Source organism: Talpa occidentalis, unplaced genomic scaffold (assembly GCF_014898055.3).
Source record: "Talpa occidentalis isolate TD23 unplaced genomic scaffold, MPIMG_talOcc4v2.1 talOcc4.6, whole genome shotgun sequence".
Classification (NCBI taxonomy): Eukaryota; Metazoa; Chordata; class Mammalia; order Eulipotyphla; family Talpidae; genus Talpa; species Talpa occidentalis.
In genome coordinates this window covers 21,532,134-21,552,356 of record NW_023604972.1, presented here as the reverse complement: position 1 = coordinate 21,552,356, position 20,223 = coordinate 21,532,134, and the positions used below count along the sequence as shown (strand labels likewise).

General features: G+C 35.6%; 1 protein-coding gene across 4 annotated transcripts in view; it reads right to left on the bottom strand.

The window, feature by feature from the left end:
• Window positions 1-1,573: 1,573 nt before the first annotated feature.
• The window catches only part of KLHL5 (kelch like family member 5), a 68,075-nt gene continuing 49,425 nt past the window's right edge, over window positions 1,574-20,223 (bottom strand). For 2 of the 4 annotated variants that reach the window (XM_037530570.2, XM_037530569.2), the window contains exons 8-12: window positions 17,734-17,958; window positions 16,884-17,046; window positions 10,900-11,112; window positions 9,393-9,564; window positions 1,576-6,831 (exon numbers count right to left, since the gene is read on the bottom strand). In XM_037530570.2, coding sequence (XP_037386467.1) covers window positions 6,775-6,831; window positions 9,393-9,564; window positions 10,900-11,112; window positions 16,884-17,046; window positions 17,734-17,958 — 830 coding nt within the window. In that variant the 3' untranslated portion in view covers window positions 1,576-6,774. Of the gene's footprint in view, window positions 6,832-9,392; window positions 9,565-10,899; window positions 11,113-16,883; window positions 17,047-17,733; window positions 17,959-20,223 lie in introns of all 4 variants that reach the window. The other 2 variants (XM_037530567.2, XM_037530568.2) reach the window with 2 other exon arrangements.

Below are 20,223 nucleotides of genomic sequence, written 5' to 3'. Positions count from 1 at the left end.
GTCAAATTTTGCTAGATTTTTTTTACCCAGCTTCTTTCTCTGAAGTTCTCACATAGCACAGCTATTTTTGTCACTGACACAGCTTTGAATGACATTTTCTCACTAACCTCACCACTCCAGATACCACTAAGCAAAAACCTTTCCTTCCACAGGATTAACTCCATTGATGTCTCAAATTGCTCAATTTGTCACTTATTTTAGATTGATAGATGTGCACAACTTTAAAGAAAGCTATTTAAAAATGTAGTTGGCTCCTTTTTTTTTCCCAAAGATTTATTTATTTATTCATACAAGCACTGGGTACAGTCAGAAACCCCAGAGGGTGAGAGAATTCACCAGAGCCAGAGAGGGGGGGCATGGCAGGAGGGGTCTGTTGCGCCATGTGGGACCCTCGCCAGGAGCTGGGGACTGAAAGGGCGCTGCAGAGGCTACGGGCAGCTTCGCAGCCCAGCGCTCAAATGCTGCGCCACCAGGGGAGGCCCGGCTCCTACTTTTTAATTTCAAGTAGAATGCTTTCATTATCTTAAAAAGTGACAACAGAAAAATGTAAGTAATGACTACTTTTGGAATGTGGTGTAGTTATGATAGCTTGAAAATCTCAAGCATGCCAGCATAATCACACCACACGACCATTTAGTCACTTATGTTAGTTACTTTTTAGGCACAAACTTGCACAAGAAATTTTCAATCACTAATATAATACAAACACTATTTAAAAATAATCCAATTAGGAGCCTCCCTGGTGGCACAAGGGGTTAAGCGTCAGCACTATGAAGCAATCTGCAGCCACTGCAGCAAGAGTTCAATCCCCGATCAGGGAGGTGACCCACGTGATGCAGCAGACCTTTCCTGTCTTGCCTGCTGCTCCCCTCAGCAGTGTATTTCAGTCAGTCCTCCTGTTTTGCTCCCCATTGTGTCTCTGGTGAATCCTCTTACCCCTCCCCCTCACACTTCTGGCCTGTACCCCAGTTCTTGTATGCATAAATAAATAAAATTAAAAAAATAAAAATAATCCAGTTAAATATACTTGCTTATTATCCATAAAGAAATGTCATAAACTGGAACCAACTTCAACCAGGACAAAGACCTAGGGCAATAGGTTTCTGAGCTTCCCTGGCTTCCCTCTCTAGATGCACCTCATTAGATTAGCCCAAAGGAAATAATTACCCAGGACTGGAGAAATAGGTTAGCAATACTAGTCATGATGCGAATACCCACATCAATCCGTACCACGTTTCTGGAAGAGATTCAGGAGATGTCTGGATTGTTCAAGCCCAGAAGATACAATATAAAACACTGGTCAGGCCTTAAAGGTAAGATGACAATCTCTAAAGGGGCACTGGTGCAGTCTTATAAATCTGCAGAAGGTACCTGAGATGTAGATAATGAAGATTGCCTTCTTTTTTCATGGCATTTGAGTTTTACTCCAATTAAAAATGTAACCGAATGAAAATGTTACATGGGAATTTATAAATCCAGTCGCAGTAAAATTAAATATCATCTCACTGAATATGTTTCCAATTAAAAGTTAAGATATTATCAACAATTCCAAACAGTATACAAAGTTTATGAAAAGGTATCTATTTTGACTTTTAACATTTAAGGAATGCCTGTGGTTTGCCAGGCACTAGGGAAGAGCTCCCAATTAAACTTACCCTTATGTTTGTCAGTTTCTCACATTCCTTTTAGACTACAATTAAGATCAAAAAAGCATTTCTGTCAATTGTTTTTTATTCATTTACTTACAAATTACATTTAAAAATTCCCTTTGGGATAAAATATACAGAGTTTTGATCCTAGTGATATGCATAGAATGCTTTTTGTTATATTTAAGTAACTGATAAAACACTTAATAAAACTTTTTGTCGTAAAATATACGGAAGATTTACCGTGACATTTAGTATCTTCACACCATCACCACTAATTAGTTACAGAAGATTTTCATCAACCCAAAAGGAAACTAACTCCTTGCACACTGAACAGTCATTCCCCACTCCTTCCTCCTGGGCCCTGGCAACCATTAATCTGCTTTCTGTCTCTTTGGATTTGACTATTTGGGAAATTGTATATAAATGGAATCATCTATGTGGTCTCGTGTGTCTGGCTTCTTTTACTTAGCATACTGTTTTCAGGGTCCAGCGACATTGTAGTGTGTACTAGTACATCATATTTTTTTATGTATGGCTGAAAAATATTCCATTATATATGTGTAGTATAATTTGTTTATCCATTTCATCACCTGACGAAAATTTGGGATCCACCTTTTGGCTGCTGTGAATGCTGCTGCTACACATGCAAGGTTTTGTTTGGAACATTAGTTTGCAGATTTCTTTTCTCCTCTGGTATATACCCAGAAGTGGAATTGCTGAGTCATATGGTAATTGTTTCACTTCTTGAGGAACCACCGTACCACTCTTCACAGAAACTGCACCATTTTACATTGCTACCAGCAATGAAGAAAGTTCCAATTTCTGAAGAGAAATTTCCACTAAGATCAGGAAAATGCCCATCTGACCACACTGCTAGTCATATCTATCATCCATTAAATTGCTCTGGCTAGAACTTCTAGTACAATGTTTCTCTACAGAAATTTCCAACACTTGATATTTTCTGTTTTTAAAATCATTGCCATTGTATGGTATGAAATTATGTCTTCTTGTGGTTTTGATTTGCAACTCCCTAATGATCAATAATGTCCAGGTTTTCCTTATGCTTGTTGGACTTAATATTCCTTAATGTCTATTCAAGCCCTTTGTTCATTTTAAAATTAGCTTGGCTTTTTGGTGTGGCGTGTAGGAGCTCCTTATGTCTTCTGGTAACTACTCCTATCAGACATGATTTGTAAAATATTTCCTCCCATTCTGTGGGTTGTCTTTTCACAGAAATTAAATTTGATGAAGTTCAATTTATCTTTTGTTTGTGTTTTTGGTATCTTATTTAAGAAAACACTGCCCAAGTCCAAGGTCATGATTTATGTTAAAGTTTTCTTCTCAGAGTTTTCAATATTATGTTTAGGAATTTGATCTATTTTGAGTTGACAGTTCCATATGTAAGGGTCTGACTTCATTCTTTTGTATATGTATATACAGTTGTTCCAGAATTATTTTTTGAAGAGACTATTCTTTCTCCACCGAGTGGCCTTCACACTCTTGTTGAAAATCTGTTGACCACAGCATATTGATCATAACTTGTTATTGTACCTCTTATTTTATGCTATTGATCTGTTTTTATCCTTACACTAATACCATACTGTTATTACTGTAGATTTGTAATAAATTTTGAAAAATAAAATTTCCAACTTTGTTTTTTTTATAGATTATTTAGGGTTTTTATTTTGGTCCCCTGAAATGCCATAGGAATTTTAGGATCAATTTTCTCCATTCTGCAAAAAGGTTATCATTGGGATTTTTGGTACAGAGTGCATTGACTCCCTGGGCAATTTGGGGAATACTGACATCTTAATATTATTTACTCTTCTATCCAAAGGACATGGGGTATCTTTCCATTTTTTTAGGTCTTCTTTAGTTAGGTCTTATTAGTTTCTTTCTCAGAATTTTTTGGTCAGTGTATGAAAATAAACAGACCTTTGTGTGTTGATTGTTAACCCTGCAACATTATGAACTTACTAGCTCTAAGTATTTTTGGTGGATTCTTTAGGATTTTCAATATGTAGAATCATGTTATTTACATATAAAAATTGTCATATTTCTTCCTTTCTCCCAACCAAGCAGTAACCAGGCCCAAGCCTGCTTAGCTTCCGAGATCAGATGAGATCGGGTGCATTCAGGGTGGTATGGCTGTAGACTATTTCTTCCTTTCTAATCAGAATTCATTTTCTCTCTCTATATATATCTATCATCTATTAAATTGCTCTGGCTAGAACTTCTAGTACAATGTTGACTAGCAGTGTGGTCAGATGGGCATTTTCCTGATCTTAGTGGAAAAACTTTTAATTTCTCACCATTTAGTTGGGGTTCTTCATACCTTTTAACAGGTTGAGGAAATTTCTCTTGTTTCCTAGTTTGCTGAGTATTTTTATCAGGAAAGGGTGTTTGATTCTGTCAAGTGTTTTTTCTTATCAATTGATATGATCATGTGTTTTTTTCCTTGTTATTTCACTGATTTTCGTTTGTTGAACATTCCCTGTATTCAAGCAATAAACCTTAGTTTGTGTGTAGAATGTGTCTTTGTCTGGTTTTGTTATCAAGGTAATGCTGGCCTTACAGAATTAATAAATTAGGAAGTGTTCACTCTTCTAAGTCTTTTTTTTGAAGAATTTAGTAAGAATTGATGCTTTTCTTTAAATGTTTGGTATAATTAACTAGTGAAGCCATCTAATCCTGAACTTTCTTTGTTGGGTTTTTGATTATTAATTCAATAACTTTCTAGATATAGGTATACTCAGATTTTAAACTTATTTTGAGTCAGTTTTGGTATTTTGTGTTTTATAGTTTTGTACATTTTATCTATGTTACCTAATTCATTGGCAATACATCTTATTTTTGATGAATAAATTTGTTCATGGTTCCGTAGCATGTAATTCATTTAATATTTATAAGACTTGAAAAGTATGTCATGTTCTCTTGCATTTGCTTTTATAAAGCAAAATGCACATAAAATTCCATTAGAGTTTTAACCAAAATCCATTCACCCTTTGACCCCAATTCATATTAAAGAACCAAACATTTCTGATAGGGTGTGACTGTTACAAATTTTACTTCTAAAAAACATAAGTCTTCTCATTTTCCTTTTCATTAAAATAAATGACTCCTCACATAAAATGTTAACTTTTGTTTTCTGCCTAGAAATAGGAATGATAAGGGGTGGGACTCCTAAGCCAAACTGCCCACATTGGACTGTCTGTTCTGTCACTCACTCACTATCTGTAATCTTGGAGTTAACCTCTTTGTGCCTAGTTTCTTCATCTGTAAAAATGGGAATGACAATATCCCCTATGGGATATATCTCATAGTATCTCAAAGGGCTGTTGTGAGAATTAAGTGCATTCATGCAAAAAAACTTGGTTCCTAGTTCATAATAAGCATTCAATAATCATTAGCAAATATTACTTCTTATAAGGTAGTCATTAATTGGAGTTAACAATAAAGAGCAGCTAGACATCTCACTGGACAGGCTGAGAGTCAAGAAAGCAATGTTGGATGGTGGATATAAGGACGACCCATATTTCTTCTGTAAGACTTCAGTCTTAAGAGGAATGTTTTGTTTCTTATAATTTCTCCCCTTCTCTTCCTACTCATAAACCCATAAATATACTCTATAGTTGATCCCTCCTTGTCAGGAAAATAATTGAATTCACATTCATAATATAAAGAATATATGTGTACTAGTGCATTTTTCACTACTACCATTACCTTCTTAGCAGTCCCACCAGTTAAACGATCACAGGATTTGTTTTGGGAATAGAAGTTCTCAGTTTCTTAGGTTCCAAGGTAGAAATAATTCATGAGCATTCCAAATCAGCTCATTAAAAAAAAAAAAGAAGAGTAATTTTTAAAGAAAGCAACTAAAATGAAGTCAACCTTAATATAAAATGCAAAAACATATTAACCGCAATATTATATTTTAAAAGATGAGAATTTTGTTTATGCTGACTTTATGTTAAGATATAAGCTAATGACTTATATCTTACAGCATTTATCACAAAATGTTACTGCTCAGTGCATTTTTGCAAACAATAAACAATTCACTGAGAGTATTAACATTCACATATTAATTGAGTTTACAAATGTACAAAACTTTGGATAATAAACACTTTAAACTTATTTTTCAAACATTCATTAAACCAATTCCCCCCAAACTGTTTGATTACAAAGAAGCATAAAGGGTTACTAACTGTGGCAAAACATAAGAAACAAGGCAGGCGAGGCAGATACAGTCTTGAGGACATAAGAATATCCAAACAGTTTTGACAAAATCAAAACATCTTCCATAATATAAAAGAAAACAAATCCACACAATTAAATACTAGGTGAAAGAACATTATAGGGTATATAACATTTTTTTCTACACAAATTTGCATATCCTAAAGTTAATGCAAACACCATGTTTTAATTCCAATTTAAGCATATCATGACATGTAAGTTCTTGGTGAATCTAGATGGAATGAATATTTAAGCAGAGCCCGGAGAGCATATCAAGTTTTCTTTTGGTTGTTGTTTTGACTCTTTAATTTTTTTTTTCTGTATTCATTGGGCTGAGCCAGTTTAGAAATTAAATATATAACCAAAGTGTGTGTGTGTATATATATATATATATATATATATATATATATATATATATAATAATTTGTCATTAAAATAGTGGTTGTCACTAAACAAATAAATGAATACAGATTACTCCAACTTATGTATGGTGAAGTTACAAAGCAAAACATTAAAAGCTTTATCTGGTGTATTTGCACTATAATAAAAGAAATGTGGATATTGTGAATAAAATGGGCTGGATTATTAATAAATGAAATTCCCAGTTAACTCTGGGTATTAAAGAGAAGTGCATTTTCCTCCTATTTTATGTCAGGAATGTATGTTCACAATGCTCCAGCTGTAGTTTTGATTTTACTATGAAGTGAAAGTACCAAATCCTGGTTCATCCACTCTTCCCCTTGTATCTAATATCTTCTCTTTGTGATCAGGCACTTTGTGCCCAGGAATGTGGCATTGCACATTTACTAAATATGGATCCATTGATAGTAGAATAATTATAGCAAATTCATAAGGGAAGAAGATATCTTCATTTAGAAAACAAAGTACTAAGTTATAATTTTACAGTCACAACACAAGCTCCAGCTCTTCCTAGGCACAGTGGAGCAACCTAAAAAAGAAACAAAAGGTGGTCTCACTCATAGCAGGAATCTAGAAAACTTAAATAAGGGACCAGGAAAATGAATATAAGAAAGTGAAAATCAAAATCAACAAAAAACTATGAACCAGAGACACTTTTTGGGGGTGGGGGGGGAGGGGAAGGATTGGGGTCAGAATGGGGCGTTTGCAATTGTATGGGGGAATATAAAAATAAAATTTATTATTTAAAAAAAAAAAAAGAAACAAAAGGACGTATGTATTGGGTTTGTAGTCGAGATGGGTGATAATTCCATATCCCTAGTGTAATATTGAAGCTGTCCATACTTGCTGGTGAGGACCAGCTGCCCCGCACCCCTGCATCCTCAGCCTGTCTTGAGCCTGGTCCCTTTCCAAGAACTCCTGTTGATGTCAACACTCCATAGGCTAACTTGTTTTGGGTATACCACATGATTATATAGTATTTACTCCCTTTTAAAGGTGATTTTTTTTTTTTTTTTGGTTAAGACATAATTGACATATAACATACCAGTTTCAGGTACACACCTCAATGATTTAGCTAGGATGTGAAAAAGGTGATTTTTAAAAATAGCTCAGTAATTGTGCTACATGAAACACAATATTTTCTTCAAAGTGATACACAACATGGACATTAGGAAATGCTGAATATGTTAGTTAAATTTGTAGTCAATGTGGAGAAAATATCAAATAGTATCTAGAGAGGCCTGTAAAAGATGGGCTGCCGGAGCATACACAACACATTGTGACCCTGAGACCTGCATATTCCACAGGAACCAGTAACCTTACATTGGTTAACTGACTTCTCTGTGTATGGATGAAAAGTGTAACACTTGTTACTTACTACTTTTTATCAGAATAAACAAATAATAAATACCACCCATCCAAATCCTTAGTAGTGGAAAAAATGTGGTGAATATAATAGTGAGATAGAAGCATGGGGAGAGAATATAATCTTCATTTATGAATAAGGAATAATTTAAAAATTTTCACTTTTTTTTAAAAAGTACACTAGATAATGGGCAATTCATAGTGGAAAGGACAGTGTGGACAAGTTTTTATTTATTCAATTTTTAATTGTGGTAACGTTGGTTTACAACACTGTATGTGAAGCAGGAGTACTTTGACCTACGACAATTAAAATACTATCATTTAGAAGGAAGTGATTAATAAAAGTACTAAAAACGTGCCTTGTAAGTAGTAGGATACAATCAAGTCTTCATGATAGTAAAATGATTTGCTCATTAGTTTGTACCTTTCCACCCAGGCCAATGAGTGAATTTTAAGAACACACAGGTCTTCAATTTAAGAGAACTGTCAGTTATTCTCCATGAGAATCAGTTTTTTTGATCAGTTTTATCTCCTTGAATAGCTATTTTTAAAACCACATCTACTTAGAGTATTCTAGGAGTAACTGCTAAGTATCTAAATCAAAACAACTGTTTGTAATTAGCAGTTTTTTCCAAGACACTAACTCTCTCCAGCCTGACCTCCCTTTTTCTTTCTACTTGAAACTTTCCTCTTCTCAAGCATGAATTCTTAAGTTCAGTCACACTTCCCCAAGGAATCTTGCATGTTCTTCAGTCTCATTTATTTTACGTTTTCTTACATGGTGTCCCTTTCTTTCTACCTTTCTGAATTGGACCAATTCATTAAGCCTTAGCTTAAATCCTTCCTCTTTCCCACTGAAGTGTTCTTAATCATTTTCTCTCTTGGCTTGAGTTTCTATAACCACTTACTGCCTACATTGTGGGTCACTTCATTCCAACTGCTCTATTGTGGGTTCTCCCCTTACACATGTGGATCTTACCTGCCTAAATAGTTAAGTACTACAGCAGTGGGGAATCTCATGCATTTTGTTTTCTCAACCATTGCTTCTTGTAGAAAACTTTGGCTCAACTAAATATTTGATGCCTTTGATGTCAGATACTGAGTTGCGGCACAAAATCCCTGATTTTGTTTTGAGTGATGATGGAAACAAAGATCTCAAAAGATTATTCTCTGATGTGCCAGACCCTTCTAGTAATAGCCACAGTGGAATTCTTTCTGTTAATAGCTTGCCAGATTAAGTTTCTTACTTAGAAATGTAATTTAGGATCGCCATCTTTATGAGGTTATGACCAGACATTTGATGTGCTCTCAAATATCAGTGGCATGAGTATTTAAAAATTACTTGTCATGCGTGGGTAAGTGGTTCAATTTTTCTAACCATTATCTTTATTTCTTATTGTCTATGTTTCCTTATTTTACATCTGTCTTGTGTTCCTATCAACTCTATCAATACTAGAACATCTCATCAATTCCCAGCAAGCAAATGCTGGCAGACCAACTAATAATTTTTTCTGAATATAAACTTACACTTTAAAGGTAATTTTGGATTTTAATCATGTTACAAAATGAAACATTTCCTCTTATTTTCTCATTTAATTAAGAGATGACTTTATCTTGTTATATTATAGATTTCAATATTGGACAAAATTGAGAGGATTTATTTTACCAAAAAGGATAGCTTTAAGAAAATCAGTAAGCATGAAAATGAAAATTGAAATGCCATACCTGGGTCCACTCATTTGTCTGGGGATCATAAGCCTCCACTGTATTAAGGTAAGTCTGTCCATCATATCCTCCAACAGCATACAATTTATCACCAAGTAGACAGACCCCCACTGCATCTCTGCTGATGCTCATCGATGCCACTGCAGTCCACATGTCTGTTTTGGGATCATATCTGAAAGAAAAGTTTAGAGCCAGGGCTGACACTGTTTTCACAATATTCACATTTCCTGGATTATAATTAAGCATAGTCTGAATCGCCTTCTCCCCAATACAAGATATATCTTTTCTGCTTTCTCAAAGAACAACAATCATTTCATTTTTTATCCTTCGTCTAATCATTTATAATTTAGGTGATATATACACATGCCTTCACTAACTTCTCATTGCTGTTTAAAAATTCAAAATTCTTAGTAAGGCCTCAAGACTCTGTCCCTATCTCTGCCACACTCTACTAGTCTCTTCATCACCCTTTTTTTCCCAGCTTACAGTGGCACCTTTTAGTTTTCTGAATGAACCATATTCCTTTCTGTTTGTTTGTTCCTTTCATACATGCTCCTATCAACACTACTTCTTCTTTATCCATTCAATTCTTTCCATTCCTTGAAACAGATTGAACACAATAGATGGGAGCCTGAACTACTTGCGCTGATGACACTAGGTTCTGTATCTGGCTCTGTACTCAAGTTTCATAAGGCTATATTGGATGACTTGTTTAGGCTTTCAACCTATTAGATTTTTATTTTATTATCTCATATTATTGCATTTTATATCAAAATGTGTTAGAAACTTCCCTATCCTTTCCCTTTTTATTTAGCCTCCAGCCCCGGAAGGGGTTCTTCTCTTTCTTTCTTTTTTTTAGAAAGATTTATTTATTTATGCATACAAGAATTGGGATACAGGCCAGAGGTGTGTGTGGGGGGGCAGGATTCACTAGAGACAGAGTGGGGAGCAGAACAGGCAGATCTACTGAAATACAGTGATGAGGGTAGCAGCGGGTGAGACAGGAGAGGTCTGCTGCACCAAGTGTGTCGCTCCCTGGCCGGGGATCAAACTTGTGATGCAGAGGCTGCGGATAGCTTCGTAGTGCTGAGGCTTTACCCCTTGCGCCATTAGGGAGGCCCCAAAGGGGCTCTTTTCATCAAGTTCCTTTTCTCTTATTTCTACAATGTCCAGTAGAAAAAAAGGTAATAGTAAATGTTCATCCTCTGATTCAATTAATATATTATGCAGCCATTTCTAATATAAAGTTGAAGCAAGCAATGATATGATGAGAGAAGCATTCGAATTTGGCTGTTAGCTGACATATCAAGAGCTGACCAGAGCAGACAACCCACTGTTTATAAAGCTCCTATGGAACTGCCTTGCATGTGGTGGATCCTTAATAAAAAGATACTAATTTGTCTGGGAGTGTCTCTTACACACACACACACACACACACACACACACACACACACGTGTAGTGTAGGCATCTTTATTTAACTCCTAGTTTTCCTTCACAGGAAATTACCTCTCCACACAGTCTGAGAGTCTGGAGGTCAGGTTGGATGCGGGAGCATCATGCCCCCCAATGGCGTACAACAGTCCATTCCAGGTGGTTACTCCCACTCCACCTCTCCTTTTGGACATCTGTGCACACAGGGTCCATTTATTAGTATGAGGATCAAAACATTCAACTGATTTGAGACAAGAACTTCCATCACGACCACCAACTGCATAAAGTCTGTAAAAAGAATAAACACAAAAAGAACAATGATACATAAGAAATAGTGCTACTGTTATGCTTAAGAGAAAGGAATCATTCTTATGGTAGTTCACTGAATTTAAGGTACCATCGATTTAAGACAAACTGTCAATTTATGTGCCATTAAGAAAGATGATATGCTAACAATTACATGTCATTTATCATATATATGTATATGAGATATCACTCTACATATAAAGAATAAAAACATAACTCATATGAAAGCAATGACAACCCTTTTATAGCTGCCATCTGTTTAACATGTCACCATTGATTATAAGATGTATTGCAATTTTAGAGATGTTAAAATATGTCTCAGAATAGAGAAAACAAGATGTATAAATAGACCATGCCTTAGTTTGTAAGCAGCTAAAATAGGATTTGATTATAAAAGGAAAGAGATAGTGCTACTGTTATTCACTATGCACCAACCACAGGGTAGGCACTTTACCTCTATTAATCTAACTATATCCTGCTTCACAGAGGAAGAAAGTGGGGCTCATGGAAGTTAAGAGACTTATATGGGGTCATGCAAGGAACAAAGTAATACTGGTAAGTAGCTGCACCAGCCATCTGGGATGTACTTGTAATAATAAAATAGGAGAATATGAGGATAACTTGAAACAATAGTGTACATATGACCAGTGATCATTAAATTACTGTAATAAAATGATACCATAAATTATGTAAAATAAATGTTAATGACCTGTTGCCTAGACTAATTTTAATTCATTATCAGTGTACTCTAAAATTTGACTCTAAACTTAAAAATATATGGTATTTTAAATTTTTGAACATGTAAATATATTAGGCACCTAAACTATATTAATAGTATGAGAATTAAAATTTATTTGAAACTTCATTAAAATTTTTATCTATTAAAAACTACTTTTTATGTTATTGGTCTTAATATTAAATGTTTCTCATCTTTATTTTATTTTTTTAAGATTTATTTATTTATGCATACAAGAGCTGGGGCATAGGCTGAGGTGCAGGGGGATGAGAGGATTCACCAGAGACAGAGTGGGGAGCAGAGCAGGCAGACTGACTGAAATACACTGCTGAGGGGAGTGGCGGGCGAGACAGGAGAGGTCTGCTTCACTCTGTGGGTTGCTCCCTGGCCGGCTGGGGGATGGAACTCATGCTGCAGTGGCTGTGGATGGCTTCACAGGTTGCGTCTTAACCCCTGCGCTACCAGGGAGGCCCCTGGTTCTCATCTTTAATAACTGGTAGAATAATTATTTAAATATGAATCAGAGTTATTAGAAGGTATCAACATTTAGAGAATATCTTTAATTAAAATGTACACATACATGCACACATATACACACTGATGGATTTTAGGGAACCATTATTCTCCTCATTGTGAATTCATGGGTTGTCCCTGTGAAAAGTGGTGTAGTACAGTGAGGAAAAGCATCACGCAGGGTCAGATGCTCTAGTTTGAATCCTGGTTCCATCACTTACTAGCTTTGACTGTTAGCAAGTTCTTCAGCCTATATCTGCCTGGATTTTGCCATCTATAAGGGGATTACTGATATTCAAATTTAAAGTGCTATGATTTGAAGAATGGTCATACTTGGTAAAAATGTGCTATGGAGAAAAAACAATTCTGCCTCTATTTGTATTCATTTAGAAAGTGGCATTTTAAGGAGATCTTAAGTGTACAAAAACATTTCTACTGAACAAATATTGAGGATTAAACTCTATTGGTAATACTCTGAAAAATCATTATCTCAACCAGTGATTTTCAAACTGCATTGTAAGAATAGGATTCTGTGGAGGACTTGACAGTGTCCCAAAAATAGAGTATTTGAAATTCAAGTTTTAAGAAGTAGTTTTAATGTTCAAAAATATGAACTGGCTTAATTAAATGTCATGCAAGATTCAGAACTCATCTTTCTTCCTAATGACAGTAGTTCAATAAAAGAGAAATATTATGTCAAATTGTGATAGTATAGTACTACGTATTTAAGAATAAGACTTAGGTCTTGCCTGACTTTTAAAATTATGATGAAGAATGCAAAGTGGTTGGTAGATACTGTTTGAGATTCATATAGAAAAAAAATTTCTATTACTTTCAAACTACTTGAGCAACAGTTTAACTGAAGAATTTCCTTAGATTCTAGTTCTACTGGTCTAGTAAGTAAAATACTGTTACATTTTTCATTTCTTGGTGAGTCAGGATTTTCTTCATAATGCACAATCAAAACAAAACATGGTGATAATATGGGTGTTTTTTGAAACAGTTTTACTTTTTACATTGATTTTTTATCATAAATAACATATAGCCTCAAACTTATAAATTCAAAATAAAATTACAATAAACTTGAACTCTCATTTGACTTAAATATTGAGGAATTCTGTAAGATTTCATTTGAAAGAGATTCCGTTGCCACAAATATTTGCCAGCCAGTGGCTTAAAAGTGGTTTGAGCAATCAGAAGTCTAAGTAAAGCTTCCTTCTGCCAAAATGGCAAAAGAAAAATTTGAACACTTTGAAAATTTTAAGATACAGAATGTCATAAAACATAGAAATAGTTCTTCCCGGAAGAAACAACTATATTTTGTACCAGGAAGCACTGTAAAGTAAGTTGAAATAACAAAACAGTAGTTAATGCAGGCTTTTCATTTTATACATTAAAAAAAATTGAGACACAGGAAAGATTTGTTCTAAATCACAAAGTATTGGTAGAAAGAAGATGCAAAATTAATTTTTTAACCCACTTCATACTTACAAAAAAAGCTAACAACATAATTTGAACATTTTTCCAGAATTGGCTATGTACCTAGAAATGGAAACCAACAAAATATTTTAAATCATCTCTACTTTTTAAAGCAAGCTTAGAAAAATGCTGGTTTAACACATCCTTCCTTAGGGTAGATATAAGGAACAAAAAGTGGAGCCAGGTTACACAAGACCATGATCTACATAAATAGCTTAATAATGGAATAGTACATGCTGCAATATAATTATACACAAATTAAGTACCGTAAAAGTGCTAAGGGTGGAATGTATACCAAGTGTAGGGAGAATGAGGAGCTGGAAATGGGAACTGGGGTAGGTTTTCAAGAGGTGATTTGAACAAATTTCAAGGATTATGACTTTGCCAAGTAGAACTCTGAGGGAAATAAGGCAGATAAAATGGTAATTAAGAGGTAATAGGAATGAGAAACAAAATGTATTTTTCACATATCAGTTTGTTGGAATATAAAATGCATGGGTAGAGGAGAGCGGATCTAGAGAGGTGGACAGTGGCAAGATGTAAAAGAGACTTTGGTCAAATTAGCTACCGAAAGTTTTTAAGTGAGAAAGTGACATTGCTCAATTTGTATTTTAGTTTGAACATTAGGAAGGTCTCCAAGAAAGCTAAATGGGAGAGTACAGTCAGAAACAAACTAGTTGTAATCACAATGTAGGTACACTGTACTTTCAAAATCAAATGTCTTAATATTTAATATTTAGTAGATTAAAAATCCTTAGCTTTGGGCCTCCCTAGTGGTGCAAGAGGATAAGTCTTAGCACTATGAAGCTATTAGCAGCCACTGTGGCACAAGTTCGATCCTTGGCCAGGGAGCTAACCCACATGGTGCAGCAGACCTCTCCTGTCTTGCCCAACTGCTCCCCTTCGCAGTGAATTTCAGTAGATCCCCCTGTTCTGCTCCCCACTCTGTCTCTGGTGAATCCTCTCACTCCCCCACTCCCTATACCTCTGGTCTACAGCCCAGCTCTTGTATGCATAAATAAAATAAATATTAAAAAAAGGAAAAAAATCCTTAGCTTGTGATATAATCTTTAGGTTGTATCAGAATTATAACTCAATTGTATTTTTATGTAAAGACTGACATATTGATTTCTCATTAGAGAGCAAGAAAAGGTAAGGAACAAAGTTATTTCCATGCCTGAAGCCAGGCTATTATAGGTCTGGAAATCAGGTTTGAGTGAAGGTAATGTTATTCTTTTGCTCTTCTATTAGAAATCAATATTTTTAGGGCCTCCCTGGTGGCGCAGCAGGTTGAGCGCAGAGCTGTGAAGCTGTCTGCAGCCTCTGCGGCGCGGGTTTGATTCCCAGATGGCCAGGGAGATGCCCACATGGTGTGGCAGACCTCTCCTGTTGCGCCTGCTGCTCCTCTCAGCATTGCTTTCAGTCCTTCTGCCTGTTCTGCTCCCCGCTCTGTCTCTGGTGAATCCTCTCACCCTTCCACACCTCTGGCCTGTACCCCAGCTATTGTATAAATAAAAAATAAATCTTTAAAAAAAATCAATATTTTTAGACCAAAATAGGGCTAAGGAATATGACATTGAACAAAAATAGTACAATGGGCTAACCCCAAATGTTTGTGCCAAAGATAGAAAATCAAGAAGATACTATTTCGTTTTCTTTCTTTTCTCTCTCTTACTATATTCTTTGGTGGTTAATTTCTTTAGTGAAAATAAATGAAGGAGGGTGTAGAGATCAGACATTTAAAAATGGGTCTCGGGCCTCCTCGGTGGCACAGCAGTTGAGCGCTGGGTTGCAAAGCTGCCCGCAGCCTCTGTGGCGCCGGTTCGATCCCCAGTTGCTCCCCGGCCACCGGAGGAGAGTCCCACATGGCGCGCAGACCTCTCCTGCCGCCCGCTACTCCCCTCAGCAGTGTACTTTGGTCCTTCTGCCTGCTCTGCTCCCCGCTCTGACTCTGGTGAATTCTCTCACCCTCCCGCGCTTCTGACTGTACCCAGTGCATGTATAAACAAACAAAGAAACAAACAAATAAATAAATAAAACATGCCTCTATAAAAAAAAAATGGGTCTCTATTTCTCAATTACTTGTAACAGTGCTAAAAATAACAAAACTGGGTCATAACTAATAGGTCGTTAGGTAACTAAATTTACATACTTTACTTATATTTTCTTACTTTTAATAATGACACACAATTCCTTAGTTTTTCTGGAAATGATAAAGATTTTTAAATGAGTAAATGCACACAACAAGCAATTTTATTTACTAGTCATATAGGGCTCCATTTTATAGGAAAGGCCTGAAAAAGATATATATTTAATTTATGAATTACCAAAGCTATTGGCAATGCCTCTATTCAAATTAAAAAAAAGATTTATTTAATTTATTTATGCATACAAGAACTAGATGTAGGCCAGAGTTGGGGGGTGGGGGTTTGAGGGGATTCACCAGAGACAGAGTGAGGAGCAGAACAGGTAGATCTATTGAAATATACTGCCAAGGGGAGTAGTGGGTGAGACAGGAGGGGTCTTCTGTGCCATGGGGGTCAGCTTCCTGGCTGGGGATCGAGCTTGTGCTGCAGAGAGCACAGAGAGTACCTCTTTTTAAATCCAATTCAGTTTTCAGTAATTTACCAAGAAAAATAAAGTCAAGGCAAATCAGGAGAAAAGATGGGTGGAAGTATTTAACCAAAAATTGAGAGCAGATATATGACATTTAAAAGACAATATAGTTTTATAGTTATATAAGCTACCAGAGTTTTACTATATTGAACATTTATGTAAAATTTCTTTACTTGAAAAATGATAACCAGAGATTTATAATACTTGCATGTTGCATGAAAGCCTAACTTAATATGGAGTTATTTTTATTTAGAACTATTATAAAAATGAGCCTATAGTAAAAGTCTGGTTATATCACTCAATGTATTTCTCTTTTATGATTTATTTATGCATGGCTTTCTGTTGGACAGGATATAGCTTAATACATCTAGATTATTGTGTTTTAAATGAATTTCAAATATTTCCTTACTTTCCACTTAGCACTGCCACACCTACTGTGCTCCTGGGGGTGGACATAGTGGCAACAAAATTCCACTGGCGAGCCTGCGGGTCCCATCTTTCCACTGTATTCAGATAGCTCCAGCCATCATGTCCTCCCACAGCATACATGGGGCCTTCCAACACAGCTACACCTACACGGTGATGGGAAAAATAATGACTTCAGATATGCTGCTAAGTTTTAAAGATGACATTTTAATTGATGAGAGAGGAGAAGCTGCAGAATCACATTGCAAATAGGCATGAATTTGGGGATAGAAGAATTTATCTTATTGACAATTTATCAAAGTTTGGAAAAGATTTAAAATAGTTGCAAATATTTGTAATAGGTCAATAACATGATACATAAGACATGCTATTCGATGTCTGCCCAGTGAATGAAAGAATGAGAAGTTGCTATTATTATATTTTCTGTGCCACTTCAAAAAATTTCTGGTTTCTTATTCATTTCTGAATAAAAGCTGGGGGCTACTGATGAAAAATAGCAGTGCTGCAGGCTTTTAAATAAGCATTTCAAATAGGTTAGATAACATTAATTGTCAACACAGAACGCATTTTAAAAGATGGCTGGTCGGTTCATCATGCTGCACTAAAATTCTTAAATTCCATATTTTTCCTTGTGCTTGTTGCTGCCCCATTTATATATAAACTTGTTTTCTCTGTGTCTACTTCTCAGATTGCAGGGAACATGTGAAGGAATGCTTTGTGACTGACTGTTGCTGCCACACTCTCTTCTGCCTGGTGAAGAGCATAAAAATGCTATGTAATATTTGAGCAAATTGTAGCAAATATTGTGAGCAAATCTGACTAGTTGTACTCACCAAGGCCATGCCTATGTGTGGACATAGGAGGCATCACACTCCAAGTTTTTGTTTTGGGGTTGTAGCATTCTACAGTATTCAAAGTCTTCAGTCCATCTCTTCCTCCAACCACATACAGTTTGTCATCTAAAACTGCAACCCCGAACTGTAGCCTCCTTCCATTCATGTTTGCTACAGGAGTCCACATATTTGTACGGAGATCATACTTTTCAATGCTTGTTGCTCCTTAATATTAATAAATAAAAATTATGTAAATAAAAGTTCACCTTGAGTGATTTATGGAAATTATACAAATGGTATACTTCTATGAGCAAGGAAAATAATATTTTTTATTATATTCCAATAAGCCCTTGCAAATCTGGTCCTTGCTTATGTCTCTCTGACATCATCTCTATTCTCCAGGGCATACCATACCCCCAGGCTCAAGTATTAAAAAGTCAAGTGTAAAGGATTATCTGTCAGGGAAACTTGAGAAGCAAGAGTGTGAGGAAAAGTGTCATGGAAGCCAGAGGGGAAAGAAGTTTACAGCAGGCATGACTGCTAATACCATAGTACCAGATGCTACTGAGAGGACAAGGTAAGAAGGAGACCAAAAAGTTTTACTGGATTTAGCTACATGAGAGTCATTGACGCCTTTGGGGAGAGTTCCTTTGTAGAGTACTGAGATGTGATTGGGAGGTGAGGAAATGGAGACTGAGCATAGATGATTCTTCTGTTTGTTAAAAAAAAGAAGAGAGGTAGGAATTATTAACTGGGTTAATGGATGTTTTGTTTTCCTTTTAAAGGTGGAAAAACTTGAATTTGCTCCAATTTAATGAGAAGGATGTAGCTGGGAGAAAAGAAGCTGAAAATTCGGGAGACAGAGGGATCCTGAAGAGGCAGAAGGACAGTCTCAGCACACAGGTGAGGGGCTGGCATTCATAGAGGGAAGGAAGGGACATATTCTCTACTGCTAGCAGGAAGGAGGAGAGCATAAGTGCAGATCTTGTGCTCTGGAAGCTCTGAGTATGGCAAGTTTAAGGAGAAATTGCTTCATGGTGTTGACTTTTTTAACAACTGGAAGACTCCAAATACCCATCTCTATGAAGTGAGAGTGGCAGAGGCAGGAAAATAAGTTTTAAAGCCCATCCCTCTAAAAAAAAAAATCCAACCTCCAGTATGAAGAGTTGAATTAAATTTACTTCTTTCTTCTGAGCTTCTAATACAACATGCAACCCGTGCTATCTTCATAGAATTACAATAAGGACAAACATTTATTCTAAAGTATTTGTAATAATTAGGTCACTAGAATACTAATACTGTTGTCAAACTCCAGAATTTTAGAAATTGTGTTATTTTATTGTATATATATTATTGAATATTATATATTCCCATGTTACAGATTTAAAAAAATTTACCCTACAAAGTTCTTAAATTATTTGCGGTACGTTAAAATCATTTTCCATGTCTATATTCTCATAGCACTAAAAAGTCCCTTCTACATTGTAGCTGCTCAAAATCAATTTGAACTTGAATAATTTTTCCTTATAATTTTTAGCCATGAGAATTTTCATTACTCTAAAATTCATGTTACAAACTTTTCCTTCCATTAAATAAAAAGGTAATGTTAATCATCTCTCCTCACTAATAAATTTAAGGAATTTTTTAAAAGTTTATTGTAATTTTTTTAAAATTTAATTTTGCATAGAACTGGGTATGCGTAGGCCAGAGATGTGGGGGGTGAGAGGATTCACCAGAGACAGAGTGGTGAGCAGAACAGGTGGATTTACCAAAATCTTGACCAACTTCACTTCTGAGTCTTTCTCAATAATTGAATACTCTGATCTTCTATCCTAATCAAGCTGTCTTTCCTGGCCTTAATTAATCTTATTTGCTCACCTGGGGATCAAACGCAGATAGCAGTGGTGACAGTGCTGAGACTTAACCCCTAGGTGACCAATGAGGCCCCCAAATTTGAAGAATTTTTTAGTTTGGGTTTGAAGTTACTTCTTTTAGACCTGGTTCACTAGGCAGTGTTATAGTCTTATGAAATAATAACTAAAAGTTCCTATGCTAATACTGAACAAAAAAAATTCTTTTTTTTTTTTAAAAAAAGAAAGAACATCTTAAAAAAGTAAATACTCCCAAACAAAAAAATCTTAATAATTACAAAGTTCTATGTAAAAACTTGGAACCTCCCTAGTTTATTCTGAAGGATTGACCTTTAAAGAAGCATGAATATATGCTAACATTTCATAAAGGCTAATAGAACCATTACCACCTATTTCTTGGATTCTACACTACATAGATATAGGAAGGACTAAGAACCCAAGGATCAGAATGCTAGCCAACTAATATAAAATGTTTATTATAAAGACATTGCAAATAAGATTAATTAAGGCCAGGAAAGACAGCCACTAGGATAGAAGGTCAGACTATTCAATTACTGAGAAAGACTCAAATAAAGCTGGCCAAGAAGTATGGGGCAGGGGTGTCTCCCTAGTGGCACAG